General features: G+C 44.9%; 1 protein-coding gene across 1 annotated transcript in view; it reads right to left on the bottom strand.

Annotated features, from left to right (window-relative positions):
* The window catches only part of cacna2d3a (calcium voltage-gated channel auxiliary subunit alpha2delta 3a), a 324,461-nt gene that overhangs the window by 82,526 nt on the left and 224,435 nt on the right, over positions 1-17,500 (bottom strand). Inside the window, exons 14-18 of the mRNA XM_036947559.2 lie at positions 7,739-7,810; positions 7,423-7,503; positions 6,261-6,335; positions 4,240-4,323; positions 799-870 (exon numbers count right to left, since the gene is read on the bottom strand). Coding sequence (XP_036803454.1) covers positions 799-870; positions 4,240-4,323; positions 6,261-6,335; positions 7,423-7,503; positions 7,739-7,810 — 384 coding nt within the window. The remainder of the gene's footprint in view (positions 1-798; positions 871-4,239; positions 4,324-6,260; positions 6,336-7,422; positions 7,504-7,738; positions 7,811-17,500) is intronic.

Raw genomic sequence — 17,500 nt, 5'->3', positions numbered from 1 at the left:
TATGGGTGTGTGTGTCTGTGAGGGCGTGTGTGTCTGTGAGGGTGTGTGTGTCTGTATCGGTGTGTGTGTCTGTGAGGGCGTGTGTGTCTGTGAGGGTGTGTGTGTCTGTATCGGTGTGTGTGTCTGTGAGGGCGTGTGTGTCTGTGAGGGTGTGTGTGCCTGTATGGGTGTGTGTGTCTGTGAGGGTGTGTGTGTCTGTATGTGAGGGTGTGTGTGTATGTGAGGGTGTGTGTGTCTGTGAGGGTGTGTGTGTCTGTGAGGGTGTGTGTGTCTGTATGGGTGTGTGTGTCTGTGAGGGTGTGTGTGTCTGTGAGGGTGTGTGTGTCTGTGAGGGTGTGTGTGTCTGTGAGGGTGTGTGTGTCTGTATGGGTGTGTGTGTCTGTGAGGGTGTGTGTGTCTGTATGTGTGTGTGTGTGTCTGTGAGGGTGTGTGTGTCTGTGAGGGTGTGTGTGATGGCCCTCTCTCCATAAGAATGTGCAACATATCAGAAGCAGTGTGTATGAACTGCACAATCTGGACTACAACAGTAAAGATGGACTTAAATCCAGTCCCTGGTTAGGGTTGTTGCCACTGTAATGTAGAGCTATGATGCTCATATATACGCCGACACACACACGCACAAACACACACACACCCACACCCAGACACAGACACCCACACCCACACCCAGACACAGGCACCCACAGACACAGACACAGACACGCACGCACGCACGCACGCACGCACGCACGCACGCACGCACGCACGCACACACACACACACACACACACACACACACACACACACACACACACTTACCCCTTTGTCCACAGTCTTCTTTACCTCCATGGAGAAGGTGCCAGTCTTTCTGTTTACCATGGCATTACGCAGCTAGAGACAAAGAACAGACAGTCCATCAGTCACAGAGTTCACCCTCAAAGAATGTATAGCTGAGCACATACAGGTAACTGCCAAAATAAAGGAAACACTTGAGTAAGTAAGGGATACAAAGAATATTGAAGGCAGATGCTTCCACAAGTGTGTGATTCCTCAGTTAATTAATCAATTAACATCCCATCATGCTTAGGGTCATGTGTCAAAATTCTGGGCAGACCATTATTTAGGCCATTATTTTGGCTACCATGTCTATGAGTGATCATTGAATGGTTTGATGAGCATGAAAACAATGTAAGACATGTGCCATGGCCTTCTCAGTTATCAGATCTCATCCCAATTGAACACTGGAAGATTCTGGAGTGGTGAGACAGCGTTTTTCACCATGATACATTTTTTGTCTAAATTATGGAATTTCTCATGGAAGAATGGTGTCACATCCCTCCAGTAGAGTTCCAGACACGTAGAATCTATGACAAGGTGCATTTAAGTTGTTCTGGCTGGTGGTGTCCGGACACCCTATTAAGCCACTTTATGTTGGTGCTTCCTTTATTATGGCAGTTACCTGTAGGTAAACCATACATGTCCAGGGCCCAGTTTCCCAAAAGCATCTTAAGGCTAAGTTCACCATTAGAACCATAGGATCCTAGTTCACCATTAGAACCATAGGATCCTAGTTCACCATTAGAACCATAGGATCCTACTTCATCAGAAGCATAGGATCCTAGTTCACCATTAGAGCCATAGGATCCTAGTTCATCATTAAAACCATAGGATCCTACTTCATCAGAAGCATAGGATCCTAGTTCACCATTAGAACCATAGGATCCTAGTTCACCATTAGAACCATAGGATCCTACTTCATCAGAAGCATAGGATCCTAGTTCACCATAGGATCCTAGTTCACCATTAGAACCATAGGATCCTAGTTCACCATTAGAACCATAGGATCCTAGTTCACCATTAGAACCATAGGATCCTAGTTCATCATTAGAACCATAGGATCCTAGTTCACCATTAGAACCATAGGATCCTAGTTCACCATTAGAACCATAGGATCCTAGTTCACCATTAGAACCATAGGATCCTAGTTCACCATTAGAACCATAGGATCCTAGTTCACCATTAGAACCATAGGATCCTAGTTCATCATTAGAACCATAGGATCCTAGTTCACCATTAGAACCATAGGATCCTAGTTCACCATTAGAACCATAGGATCCTAGTTCATCATTAGAACCATAGGATCCTAGTTCACCATTAGAACCATAGGATCCTAGTTCACCATTAGAACCATAGGATCCTAGTTCACCATTAGAACCATAGGATCCTAGTTCACCATTAGAACCATAGGATCCTAGTTCACCATTAGAACCATAGGATCCTAGTTCATCATTAGAACCATAGGATCCTAGTTCACCATTAGAACCATAGGATCCTAGTTCACCATTAGAACCATAGGATCCTAGTTCACCATTAGAACCATAGGATCCTAGTTCACCATTAGAACCATAGGATCCTAGTTCATCATTAGAACCATAGGATCCTATGGTCCTACCATTGGACCCTTTTTTTTCAATTTCCACCTAAAATGACATACCCAAATCTACCTGCCTGTAGTTCAGGACCTGAAGCCAGGATATGCATATTCTTGATACCGTTTGAAATAAAACACTTTGAAGTTTGTGTAAATGTGAAATTAATGTAGGAGAATATTACATATTAGATCTGGTAAAATATAATACAAAGAAAAAAACATACATTTTTTTTTTTTTTCCCATCATCTCTGAACTGCAACAGAAAGGCCACAATGTATTATTCCAGTTTAGGGGCTATTTAGATTTTGGCCACTAGATGGCAGCAGTGTATGAGTGGGGTGGCAGGTAGCCTAGTGGTTAACGCGTTGGACTAGTAACTGGAAGGTTGCAAGGTCGAATCCCCGAGCTGACAAGGTACAGATCTGTCATTCTGCCCCTGAACAAGGCAGGTAACCCACTGTTCCTAGGCCGTCATTGAAAATAAGAATTGGTTCTTAACTGACTTGCCTAGTATAAAATAAATGAGCAAAGTTTTAGACTGATCCAATGGACCATTGTATTCTGTTCAAAATGTTGTAACAAGTCTGCCCAAATGTGCCTAATTGGTTTATTAATACATTTTCTATGTCGTCATTTTGCACTTTCCTCAAACAATAGCATGGTATTATTTCACTGTAATAGCTACTGTAAATTGGACAGTGCAGTAAGATTAACATGAATTGAAGCTTTCTCCCCATATCAGATATGTCTATGTCCTGGGAAATCTTCTTGTTACTTACAACCTCATGCTAATCACATTAGCGCACGTTAGCTCAACCGCCCCGCGGGTGGGGGAAGGGGGGTGTGGGGTGGAGGGGGGACACACTGATCCTGTAGAGGTTAAAAACTGGACATATCTAATTACAAAGTGTCAGATAGAACTTAATAGCTGGACCCGTATTGACATGTTGACATTTTAAAGACATATGGGTCTATCTGTGATTGCAACCCCCTACAATACATGATTTAGAAATGTCTCTGGAATTTGATTCTATGCACTTTAGGTACCTTTAATAAGGTGAAGACCTTGATGGTTATGAAAGAGTTCTGAGTTCTGAGGTCTGAGTTCTGAAGGTCTGAGGTCTGAGTTCTGAAGACCCGAGGTCTGAGTTCTGAAGACCCGAGGTCTGAGTTCTGAAGGTCTGAGGTCTGAGTTCTGAAGGTCTGAGGTCTGAGTTCTGAAGATCTGAGGTCTGAGATCTGAGGTCTGTGTTCTGAGTTCTGAAGATCTGAGGTCTGAGTTCTGAAGGTCTGAGGTCTGAGTTCTGAGATCTGAGGTCTGAGTTCTGAAGGTCTGAGGTCTGAGTTTTGAGTTCTGAGGTCTGAGTTCTGAGTTCTGAGTTCTGAGGTCTGAGTTCTGAAGATCTGAGGTCTGAGTTCTGAAGACCTGAGGTCTGAGTTCTGAAGGTCTGAGGTCTGAAATCTGAAATCTGAGTTCTGAAGATCTGTGGTCTGAAGATCTGGGGTCTCAGTTCTGAAGGTCTGAGGTCTGAGTTCTGAAGATCTGAGGTCTGAGTTCTGAGATCTGAGTTCTGAGGTCTGAGTTCTGCTCAGTATCTCAGAAATATGATTTGCGCATATAGAACCTTATGTCCCAAGGTCACGAATTGACTTCATCAGGCTTCGCTGAGCTGAGAACATAGTGAAAGCGTTATGGTATGTCTATAGCTCAGTCTGAGTACACAGCATGTTTTTAGACTAATGATACATTTTCAAACAATGTGAAGCTTTTATAAATGTAATACATTTCATTGAATACATCAGAGATGTTTGTAATAGTGAGTCTTACTGTGTCGTCCTTGTCTTCCCATTCCACCTCAGACAGATCCACACTGCTGTAGTTGGGCTTCCTACGTTTCTTACTCTCCTCATACTAGACACACACACACACACACACACACACAAGTATAAATTAACCGTGCTGCATAGTCCCAACCCCTTCATCTGTATGTGATTGATAAGGGACTAAGAGTGAATCAGGTTAGTAGTTGAATAAACTGTTACCTCACCATCTCTCTCTCTCTCTCTCTCTCTCTCTCTCTCTCTCTCTCTCTCTCGTAAGAGGGCAGGGTTAACTTGGGTGTGTATGATCTAACATTGATATTATCATTAGTAGAGTCAGGAGAGTGTTGTGGACATGACCCTTTCATAATGTTGACATTAAGTCGACAAATCACCCTGATCCCTCCTCTCCTCTCTTCCTATCCTCCTCATTTCTCTTCCTATCCTCCTCATTTCTCTTCCTATCCTCCTCATTTCTCTTCCTATCCTCCTCATTTCTCTTCCTATCCTCCTCATTTCTCTTCCTATCCTCCTCATTTCTCTTCCTATCCTCCTCATTTCTCTTCCTATCCTCCTCATTCCTCCTCCTCACCTCTCATTCTCTCCTCTCTACCTCTCCTCTACTCTTCACCTCTTCTCCTCACCTCTCCTTTTCTCCTCTCTTCCTCTCTTCCTAACCTCTCTTCCACTCCTCTCCTCTCCTCCTCACATCTCCTCTCTTACTCACCTCTCCTCTTCTCCTCCTCTCCTCTCTTCCTCTCATCCTCAACTCGCTTCCTCTCCTCTTCACCTTTCCTCTTCACCTCTATCCTCTCCTCCTCACCTCTCCTCTCCTTTCTTCCTCTCCTCCTTACCTCTCTTCCTCACTTCTCTTCCTCTCCTCTCTTCTCTTCCACTCCTCTCTTCCTCACCTCTCCTCCTCTCCTCTCTTCCACTCCTCTCCTCCTCACCTCTCTTCCTCTCCTACTCTCCTCTCCTCCTCCCCTCTCCTCCTCACCTCTCTTCATCTCCTCCTCACCTCTCTTCCTCTCCTCCTCTCCTCTCCTCCTCCCCTCTCCTCTCTTCCACTCCTCTCTTCCTCACCTCTCCTCCTCTCCTCTCTTCCACTCCTCTCCTCCTCACATCTCTTCCTCCTCTCCTCTCCTCTCCTCTCCTCTCCTCTCCTCTCCTCTCCTCTCCTCTCCTCTCCTCTCCTCTCCTCTCCTCTCCTCTCCTCCTCCCCTCTCCTCCTCACCTCTCCTGGGTTACAGTGAGCCTGTTTGATATAAGCCATTAGAAATACATGACAGCAGTTCACCTCTGTGTCAGTGAAGAGGGCCTCTGGCCAGACAAATATCTTTAGTCCACTTTCTATAACACACTGTGCATGTGTCTGTCTGTGTGTGTGTGTCCGTGTGTATCACCCTGCTCCATTCATCTGTCAGTGAAAGGACAGCCTCCTACCCCTCATTAGCTCTTAAACACTGTTCATTACAGTCTCTAATTAGACATCTATTAACTACTCTCCCTGTCTGCCTGTCCTCCGCTCCAGCCCTCTCCTGTCCTCCCTTTCCTTTCTCTCTCATCCTCCAATATTTCTCTCCCTTTCCTCTTTCCTCCTACCTTGTATACATCTCTTCCCCTCTATCCTTCCTCTCTCCTCCTGCCCTGTCAATCTCTTCCTTTACCCAATCCCCCTCTCCTCTTCTATCCCCATCTCCTCTCTCTCTCTACTACACATTATCCTTATCTCTCTCGCCCTCTCTCATTCCTCTCTCCTTCTGCCATGTCTTTCTCCCCTTCTCTCTCTCCTTCCTCTCTCTTCACCTGTTATCTGCAGATATAGTTAATAACAGTTATACAGTAGCTGTATTCACAGCCCAGTACTATCTGGAACACAGTCTGCTCATCTACAAATCCCCCCTCCCCTCCACACACACAGCTGAAAGGTGTGTTTAGACAGTGATTTGGTGTATTCTAGGTTCTGCTCCTCTCTCTGCTGTCCTAAGGGTTAGGGTCAGTTGATATTAGATGTATTGTGATACTCACCAATGGTCTGAGGTCAGGGTGGGTCAGAATGTACCCGTTGTTAGTTATGGCGAACGCGTAACCATGGATGCCCAGCTGCAACAGATGCATATACGAGCACACACACACACACACACACACACACACACACACACACACACACACACACACACATACACGCACACGCACATGGACACACACACAATTATACATACAGTGGTGGAGAGAGAAATGAACAGTTTTGGAACTATGCCAAAATCCAGGCATACACACAGAAACTAAAATATGAATATGAAAAGTGATGAAGAGTGTAATCAAGCTCTTTGTATGTTTTGGAGCCAGAATCATCGCATTTCCACAGTGACTCATTTACATTTCTACATAACAAGGTGGTGGTCGCTTTCAATGAGTATGTGTGTGTGTGTGTGTGTGTGTGTGTGTGTGTGTGTGTGTGTGTGTGTGTGTGTGTGTGTGTGTGTGTGTGTGTGTGTGTGTGTGTGTGTGTGTGTGTGCGCATGCGTGTGTTTCACTGATTCCAGACGCAACCCTGTCGGTGAATGTGGTCTGAACTAAATAACATGCTTTTAAATGTCAAAACACATCCCACATCTAAATCTCTCATCCCTCCTATAGAATGATAATCAACTCCTCCATCCTCCAGCAGAAGTCCAGATAAAAAGACAGTAGTCTACAGATGATACAATTACATGCTATTATAAGGTATGAGGCAGTAGGTTCAAACGATCTCTCTGAAAATGTTGAACAATATCTTTGATTAGAATGTGCTTGCTGTTCTTGAGTGCTCTGCCACAGTTTCATTCAGTGAGAGTATCAATAGTGCTATGTGTTAGCTCATTCTGATTAATCAGTGAAAGTATCAATAGTGCTATGTGTTAGCTCATTCTGATCATCAAGTTAAAGTATCAACAGTGCTTTTTGTTAGCTCATCTGACCATCCACTGACTGTATCAACAGTACTATGTGTTACCTCAATCTGATCGTTCAGTGAAAGTAGAAACAGTTCTATGTGTTAGCTCATTGTGATCATCCAGTGAAAATATCAACAGTTCTATGTGTTAGCTCATTGTAATCATGTAGTGAAAGTAGCAACAGTGCTATGTGTTAGCTCATTGTGATTTTCTGATGTTTTCAGTGAAGACTGAAGTTGGGCAAGGGTCAGTACCTTATATTTTGGGATGGTTTTGAGGAGCTCAGAGACAGGAACATCAGTACCAACCACACCTAGCAGGATGCCTCTATTCCTCTGGAAACATGCACACAACAAACAGAAAGGATCAACACAACATTTGGATGACATCAAGAAAAGTTGTTGGTCAAGCGTGTGTGGTATATGCATGTGTGTGTGTGTGTGTGTGTGTGTGTGTCTGTGTGTGTGTGTGTGTGTGTGTGCGTCTGTGTGTGTGTGTGCGTATTTGTGCGCGCGTGTGTGTGCGTCTGTCTCTGTGTGTGTGTGCTTATGTGTGTGTGTGTGTACTCACCGTCTCATTCTTGGTGCTGAACACAGGCATGGCCACAGTGGTCATCAAAATAGGACCCTGACCATCCTCCAGCTGAAAGAAGGAAAGAAGGAGACAAAGAAGGAAACAAAGAAGATACATAAGACCCTAATTGTTCATCAATAACTTTTGAATTCTGTTCTGAAAAAAAAACAGGCACATCTTGGAATACAGTGGATGTCGTCAGAACAGAGTGCCATTCTGCTGTTGTCACAGCTGGGGTTTATCCACTAGGAACTAAACGGAAGCAAACGACCGGAATGAGGAGGGACTAACCTGAACTTATCCAATAAGATACACTCGTTTCCCATTGCAAAACATTTTTCTACTGCTTTCTATGGTGTGCACTAATGAATACAACCCTGTTACAGAACCAGTTACCATTTACCTGTGTCCTGTCAGCGACAGTTAGTGGCTGGGTATGTAAACCCTCCACTGGAAATCAAAGAAGCACTGTGTGATCTCACGTATTGTGATTGTAGTAGAGTTTGAAACAGTTGAAGATCAGAATAGTTGCCAAACTGCAGTTCAGCGCAACATTCTCTTATTTTCTTATGTAAATATACGATTTTTGATTTGATTTTGATTTGATTTGATAAATATACGATTATACCAAGCCTGTGAACCCTTCCCACTACACCCACAGTGAGCAAGGCCTTAAATCTTTAGTCACATGTATAATAATGTTTATTATGTGTCTTTAAATGTGTTTAATCATGGTCTGTCTTTGGTCATGAGCAGAGTCAATCTCAGCCACAGGCACTGTTTAAGTACAGGATGGTTATCTCTCCCAAAAGACTGTGGGAATAATTAGGATATTATATTTTTACCAACGGCTCCCCGAATCTGGAAATAGATAGTGTCTATTTACAGATATCAAGTTGATAGTATTAAAAATAGATGCAGGCAAGGTTAAGTACTCTGTTCAAGGGCCTAGAGTAGGATTATCGTTGTGCAGGCCTGGGGTCACAAAAACCTCCCCCGAACCTCTCCACCAACTTACAGACCTCCTCTGAGAAACAACAGTATATAAAATACAACTGTCACACATATTCACTAATATGAATGTCACACCACAGCCAACTAGTGGTACTATCTTTTGTGTAAAAGATGTCATATGAAGGACCTGTAGAACAACAAGGAAAGGAACATTATTAACTTTGGAAAACCACTTTTGGTGTACCACTTTTGAGGTAAGAAAATGTCGAACGATGTGTAATGTGTTGTCAGCCTCCACACAGTCCATTTCTTACTGATGGATGTCCCAGTGGTGGAATGGAATAGGATGGGATAGGCTGGGAAAGGATAGGATAGGCTGGGAAAGAATGGAATAGCATGGGATAGGACACAATGGGATAGGATGGGAAAGGATATTATGGGATAGGATGGGATGGGATAGGATGGGAAAGGATATTATGGGAAAGGATATTATGGGATAGGATGGTATGGGATAGGACGGGATAGGAAAGGATAGGAGAGGATGGGAAAGGATATTATGGGATAGGATGGTATGGGATAGGACGGGATAGGAAAGGATAGGAGAGGATGGGAAAGAATGGAATAGCATGGGATAGGACACAATGGGATGGGATGGGATAGGATGGGAAAGGATATTATGGGATAGGATGGTATGGGATAGGATGGGATGGGATAGGATGGAATAGGAGGGGATTGGATGGGAAAGGATGGGATGGGATAGGATGGGATGGGATAGGATGGGATGGGATAGGGTGGGATGGGAAAGGACAGGAGAGGATGGTATAGGATGGAATAGGAGGGGATTGGATGGGATAGGATGGGAAGGAATAGGATGTGATAGGATGGGATAGGATGGGATAGGATGGGAAGGAATAGGATGTGATAGGATGGGATAGGATGGGAATGGATAGGCTTGGATGGGATGGGAAAGGATATTATGGGATAGGATGGTATGGGATAGGATGGGATGGGATAGGATGGGAAAGGATATTATGGGATAGGATGGTATGGGATAGGATGGTATGGGATAGGATGGGAAAGGATATTATGGGATAGGATGGTATGGGATAGGATGGTATGGGATAGGATGGGATGAGATAGGATGGGAAAGGATGGGAATGGATAGGCTTGGTTAGGATGGGAAGGAATAGGATGTGATAGGATGGGAAGGAATAGAATGTGATAGGATGGGATAGGATGGGAAGGGATCGGATGGGATAGGATGGGAAAGGATGGGATGGAATAGGATAGGATGGGATAGGATGGGATAGGATAGTATAATATAGGATGGGATAGAATGGGATGGGATGGAATAGGATAGGATAAGATATGATAAGATAGGATGGGATGGGATAGGATAGGAAGGGAAGGGATATGATGGGAGAGGATTGGATGGGATTGGATAGGAATAGGACAAGATGGGATAGGATAGGATAGAATGGGATTTTATAGAATGGGATGGGATGGGATAGGGTGGGATGAGATAGGATGGGATAGGATAGGATTGGATAGGATGGGATGGGATAGAATGGAATAGGATGGGATGGGATAGGATGGGATAGGATGGGATAGGATGGGATAAGACAGGAAAGGATAGGGTGGGATAGGATAGGATGGGATAGGATGGGATAGCCTGGGATAGGATGAGATAGGACAGGATAGGATGAAATTGAATAAGATGGAATAGGATGGGATATGATGGGATAGGATAGTATAGGATACCACTGGGATTCTCTGCCTCTAACCCTATTACAGGGGCTGAGTCACTGGCTTACTGGTGCTCTTTCATGCCGTCCCTAGGAGGGGTGCGTCACTTGAGTGGTTCGAGTCACTGATGTGATCTTCCTGTCTGGGTTTGCGCCCCCCCCTAGGGTTGTGCCGTGGCGGAGATCTTTGTGGGCCTTGTCTCAGGATGGTAAATTGGTGGTTGAAGGTATCCATCTAGTGGTGTGGGGGCTGTGCTTTGGCAAAGTGGGTGGGGCTATATCCTTCCCTGTCCGTGGGTATCATCGGATGGGGCCACAGTGTCTCCTGACCCCTCCTGTCTCAGCCTCCAGTATTTATGCTGCAGTAGTTTATGTGTTGGGGGCTAGGGTCAGTTTGTTATATCTAGAGTACTCCTCCTGTCTTATCCGGTGTCCTGTGTGAATTTAAGTATGCTCTCTCTAATTCTCTCTTTCTCTCTTTCTTTCTCTTTCTCGGAGGACCTGAGCCCTAGGACCATGCCTCAGGACTACCTGGCATGAAGACTCCTTGCTGTCCCCAGTCCACCTGGCCGTGCTGCTGCTCCAGATTCAACTGTTCTGCCTGCGGCTATGGAATCCTGACCTGTTCACCGGACGTGCTACCTGTCCCAGACATGCTGTTTTCAACTCTCTAGAGACAGCAGGAGTCGTAGAGATACTCTTAATGACCTATGAAAAGCCAACTGACATTTACTCCTGAGGTGCTGACTTGCTGCACCCTAGACAACTACTGTGATTATTATTATTTGATCATGCTGGTCATTTATGAACATTTGAACATCGTTTCAATGTTCTGTTATAATCTCCACCCGGCACAGCCAGAAGAGGACTGGCCACCCCTCATAGCCTGGTTCCTCTCAAGGTTTCTTCCTAGGTTTTGGCCTTTCTAGGGAGTTTTTCCTAGCCACCACACTTCAGCACCTGCATTGCTTGCTGTTTGGGGTTTTAGGATGGGTTTCTGTACAGCACTTTGAGATATCAGCTGATGTACGCAGGGCTATATAAATACATTTGATTTGATTTTTGATTTGATTTGATGGGATAGAATGGGATGGAATAGGATAGTATAGGATGGGATAGGATGGGATAGGATGGGATGGAATCGGATGGGATAGGATGGGATAGGGTGGGATGGGATGGGATAGAATAGAATGGGATGGGATAGGATGAGATAGGACAGGATAGGATGAAATGGAATAAGATGGGATAGGATGGGATTGGATAGTATAGGATAGAATGGGATGGGATAGGATGGGACAGGATAGGATAGCATGGGATAGGATAGCATGGGATAGGATAGGATGGGATTGAATGGGATGGGATAGGATGGGATAAAATGGGATGGGATGGGATAGGATATGGTAGGATAGGATGTGATAGGATGGGAAAGGATAGCACATGATTGGATAGTATAGGATAGGATGGGATATGGTGGGATGGGATTGGATAGGATGGAATAGGATAGGATGGGATGGGATGTTATTGGATGGGTTGGGATAGGAAGAGATAAGATGGGATAGGCTGGGATGGGATAGGAAAGGATAAAATGTGATGGGATGGGATGGGATAGGATAGAATGGGATAGGATAGAATGGAATGGGATAGTATGGGATGGGATATGATAGGTTATGATCGGATGGGATGGGATAGGAAAGGATGGGATATGATGGGATGGGCTAGGATGGGATATGATGGGATAGGATGGGATATGATGGGATGGGATAGGATGGGATGGGATGGGATATGATGGGATGGGATAGGATAGGATAGGATAGGATGGGATTGGATGGGATATGATGGGATGGGATTGAATGGGATAGGATAGGATGGAATTGAATGGGATGAGATAGGATATGATGGGATAGGATAGGAAGGGAAGGGATATTATGGGAGAGGATTGGATGGGATAGGATAGCATGGAATAGGATGGGATAGGACAGGATGGGATATGATAGGATGGGATAGGATGGTATAGGATAGAATGGGATTGGATGGGATGGTATGGGATAGGACTGGAGAGGATGGGATGGGATAGGATAGGAAGGGAAGGGATATGATGGGAGAGGATTGGATGGGATAGGATAGGATGGGATAGGATGGGATGGGATTGAATAGGCTGGGATAGGATGGGATAGGATAGAATGGGATTGGATGGTATGGGATAGGATTGGATAGGATGGGATAGGATGGGATAGGATAGGATGGGATATGATAGGATGGGATAGGATGGGATAGGATTGAATATAGCTGGGATAGGATGGGATAGGATAGAATGGGATAGGATAGAATGGCATTGGATGGTATGGGATATGATTGGATAGGATGGGATAGGATGGGATAGGATGGGATAGGATTGGATAGGATGGGATAGGATGGGATAGGATGGGATAGGATTGGATAGGATGGGATAGGATGGGATAGGATGACAACACTACATAAATACAGCACCCACTGCCAACACCAACAAAACATTACACTACCAACACCAACAACAAATTACACTGCTGGCTGGACGCTGGCAAATCGATCAAAGGACAGGGACAAAGACACAGGACCTTGTCTAAAAATACAAACTCTATCTCCAGACTGAGTGTCTCTGTCAGATCATATGACATTGATCTATAAATGAACAGGTGGAGCTTCTCAGTACATCAGCAGAGCCTGCTGGCAGCAACTATGCAGGTCTGAACAATGGACTCAGATATCTTTTATATTTTGAGAATGCTCTAGAATATGAAACAGTAATGTTGGCATGTCCCCAGTGTATGGCAGGTAAAGTTGCGAGTGGTTGGTAGATTTTGCAGTTTAGGGGTGATTATGTGTGTTACAGAGCCTGATTCCCTGTGTGTCTCTGGGTGAATGAGCTCTGATTTGAAAACTATGCATTTCCCTGTGTGTGTGTGTGTGTGAATGGATGATCTCACTCAGAGAATCCAGGTGATGCTCAGACCTGCACAGCTGCTCCAGGAAATGACATAATTAGCGGGTGATTACAGAGGCATCATGGGAGAAGGCAGTCATTTCCTCCATCTATTGGAGGTAAACCTGCCCAAATATCTCTCAGTTCCACCACCATAGTCATTCATTAGAGCGTGAAGACATTTATCTTATTTTTACTTAAATGTTTTGGCTATTGGCACCAAGAAACAAGGTTATTCATAGTGGCCATTAAACAGAGCTTATGTACCAAGTCACTTCGCAAGGAAGTGGATCATCAGTTAGTTATCCATTTTTTTATACCGTAGCTAGAAACATATCTATCCATTCATAAAGATGGTGCCATGTCATGAGTGGGAAAAAATGTGTGTGTGAGTGTGTGTGTGTGTGTCTCTTGGGCTCATGGTGTCAGTGTTAATAAATGGGGCATACGAGTCCTTCATAAAGATACAGGTCAGATTCTTACAGCGTCCACGCACGCACGCACGCACACACACACGCACATACGCACACGCACACACACACACATATGCTTATTGCTTACTACTGACACCCCACCTGGGACTGTGGTACAAGGGGACCGTGCCAGCCTTTCATTGTTTCAGGACACCCTGGAATCTGGGTTGCCGTGACAAATGGCATACCGGTGACTGTGGCGACCTTTGTTCCCATGGCGATCAGGCTTAATGATGATTGGACTGTGAGGGCTGACTGTAAGGCCCTCTGTAGGGCCCTCCTGGGGGATAAATATACAACTCTAGACCTCTACTACACACACACACACACACACACACACACACACACACACACACACACACACCACCTCCACCCAGTACACTACACAAAAATTACTGTAACACATGACATAACCAATTCCCAGTGATCCTCACCCTCCTTCAAAACTCCTCTCCCCCTCTCCCCCTCTCTCCCTCCCCTCGGCCTCTCCGTCTCACTCCCCTGTCAGTTTTTCAGGTGGTTGGGGACAAAGCCAAATGATCCGCAGAATGATGGATGAAACTAGTGGGCCCAGAGGAGGAGAGGAAGAGGGAGAGGAGGGAAATGAGGATGTAAAGAAGCAGAGGGAAAGGAAGAGAGGGAAGGAGAGAAAGATGGATGGAACTGCTGAGCCAAGGGAGAGGAAAGTAGCGGGAGGGGTGGAGAGAAGAGAAGGAGGGGAAGGATAGGCTGAACTCACAGGAGTTCAGGGAGAGATACAAATCTGCTAGAAATCAATATGTTACTTTGTCTTCAGCCATCAACCTACAAATCAACCTACAGGAATCAGCCCTGCATCTACAAATCAGACAGGACGCAGCCCTGAATCTACAAATCAGAAAGGACAGAGCCCTGAGTCTACCAATTAGACAGGAATCAGCCCTGAATCTACCAATCACACAGGAATCAGCCCTGAATCTACCAATTAGACAGGAATCAGCCCTGAATCTACCAATCAGACAGGAATCAGCCCTGAATCTACCAATCAGACAGGAAACATCCCTGAATCTTTCAATTAGACAGGATTTTGACCTACATCTAAAAATCTGACAGAAATCAGAGCTGAATCTACAAATGAGACAGGACTTAGACCCTGCATACACCAATCAGACAGGACGCATCCTGGAATCTACCAATCAGACAGGGACGCAGCCCTGAATCTACCAATCAGAAAGGAAACAGTCCTGAATCTACCAATCAGACAGGTATAAGCCCTGAATCTCAGTATTGTGCCACCGTTGCTTCTAACGATCACATATCAGCCTAAAACCTGAATCTACAATGAAAACAATTGGATAATAAAACTAAATCCTGGCAGAATATCATGCTGAATAGCCACCACTACTTCTACCCTATGTGTGTATTTCGTGGGGTGGGTTATGCAGGTGTTACGTGGATGATTGTGAGGCACTCATGTGCTTCTCCAACGCTCTGTCAGACTGTGTGTGCGTGGTACGGTGGTATGTCAGACACATGGCAGTGCAGTGATGGGAGTGCTATTTTCTGCGTTGATCTGAATTGTCCGTTGCCGCGCTCCTCCATAAACCCTCTCTGCTTCAGGATCATTATCGTTCTGCTTATGGAGGCACTCAGCAGAAGTTCTGCTCCACCACGACATATTCATCACAAAGCACCAACTATGAAGAGAAGAATCATCACAAAAAATCATCACAACAGCCATTATAGGCAATTACCTTTTCTACTCTCTGGTTAGTAACAGTGAGTGCATTTTAACACTGACACACACACACACACACACACACACACACACACACACACACACACACACACACACACACACAAGCTTACCCACACGCACCCATGTACATGGACGTAACCACACACACACACACACACACACACACACACACACACACACACACACACACACACACACACACACACACACACACACACACACACACACACACACACACACACACACAAGCGTGCACACATATCAGCAAAGCAACACCAATGATGGATGAAAAAGTGGTAATGTGTGAGAGTGAGTTTATTTATTTATGTGTGTGTGTGTGTGTGTGTGTGTGTGTGTGTGTGTGTGTGTGTGTGTGTGTGTGTGTGTGTGTGTGTGTGTGTGTGTGTGTGTGTGTGTGTGTGTGTGTGTGTGTGTGTGTGTGTGTGTGATCAGAAGTGCAGGTGATGAATGCAATGACACAGTACCACCAATGACAGAAATGCATTAACTGGCATTGGAATCCAGGTGGTTGAATCATTCCAAATAAATGACCAAATAAAGCAACACACACCATATCACACATCAAAGCCATGGGAGATCTCTCAACTACGCTGTGTCTTAAAATGTGAGCTCCAACACGGATGTGACCATTCCACACCGGAGACAGGTGCTGAAACACGCATGGACACACGCCACGCTGCAAACACAGGTGAACAAATCCAAACACACACACACACAGAGACACGGTGGTGAGCGGGAGAGAGAAAGACCTCCAGTCAGACTGTTTACCTTTTGAGCCTGAGGGAGCTACAGAGAGGAGATTTAAACGAGAAGAAAACAGACACAAATAATCAATATGTTGGTAGAGTCGTGGCAGAAAGCAGAAAGCATTTTAGTGTCAATATCCATCTGTAGTGGGATAAAGGGATGTTATATACACATCCATCTGTAGTGGGATGAAGGGATGTTATATACACATCCATCTGTAGTGGGATGAAGGGATGTTATATACACATCCGTGGTGGGATAAAGGGATGTTATATACACATCCATCTGTAGTGGGATAAAGGGATGTTATATACACATCCATCTGTAGTGGGATAAAGGGATGTTATATACACATCCATCTGTAGTGGGATGAAGGGATGTTATATACACATCCATCTGTAGTGGGATGAAGGGATGTTGTATACACATCCATCTGTAGTGGGATAAAGGGATGTTATATACACATCCATCTGTAGTGGGATAAAGGGATGTTATATACACCTCCATCTGTAGTGGGATGAAGGGATGTTATATACACATCCATCTGTAGTGGGATGAAGGGATGTTATATACACCTCCATCTGTAGTGGGATGAAGGGATGTTATATACACCTCCATCTGTAGTGGGATAAAGGGATGTTATATACACATCCATCTGTAGTGGGATAAAGGGATGTTATATACACATCCATCTGTAGTGGGATGAAGGGATGTTATATACACATCCATCTGTAGTGGGATGAAGGGATGTTATATACACATCCATCTTCTCCCCTGAAAGGGGTTTTCCTAAAGGGAACTTATAGAGGTAGGACTGGGGACACAGACTAGGGACACAGAGACTGGGGACACAGAGACTAGGGACACAGAGACTGGGGACATAGAGACTGGGGACACAGAGACTGGGGACAGAGAGACTGCGGACACAGAGACTGGGGACACAGAGACTGGGGACATAGAGACTGCGGACACAGAGACTGGGGACACAGAGACTGGGAACACAGAGACTGGGAACACAGAGACTGGGAACACAGAGACTGGGGAGACAGAGACTGGGGACACAGAGACTGCATACTAGACTGGTATTGACTGAATTGGGACAAAGCTTGTGCCTGGTTCTCT

This window comes from Oncorhynchus mykiss, chromosome 16, assembly GCF_057628025.1.
Source record: "Oncorhynchus mykiss isolate SJ-2025 chromosome 16, ASM5762802v1, whole genome shotgun sequence".
Taxonomy (NCBI): domain Eukaryota; kingdom Metazoa; phylum Chordata; class Actinopteri; order Salmoniformes; family Salmonidae; genus Oncorhynchus; species Oncorhynchus mykiss.
Note: the sequence above shows the minus strand (reverse complement) of the source record. Positions and strands in the feature narration are given on the sequence as shown.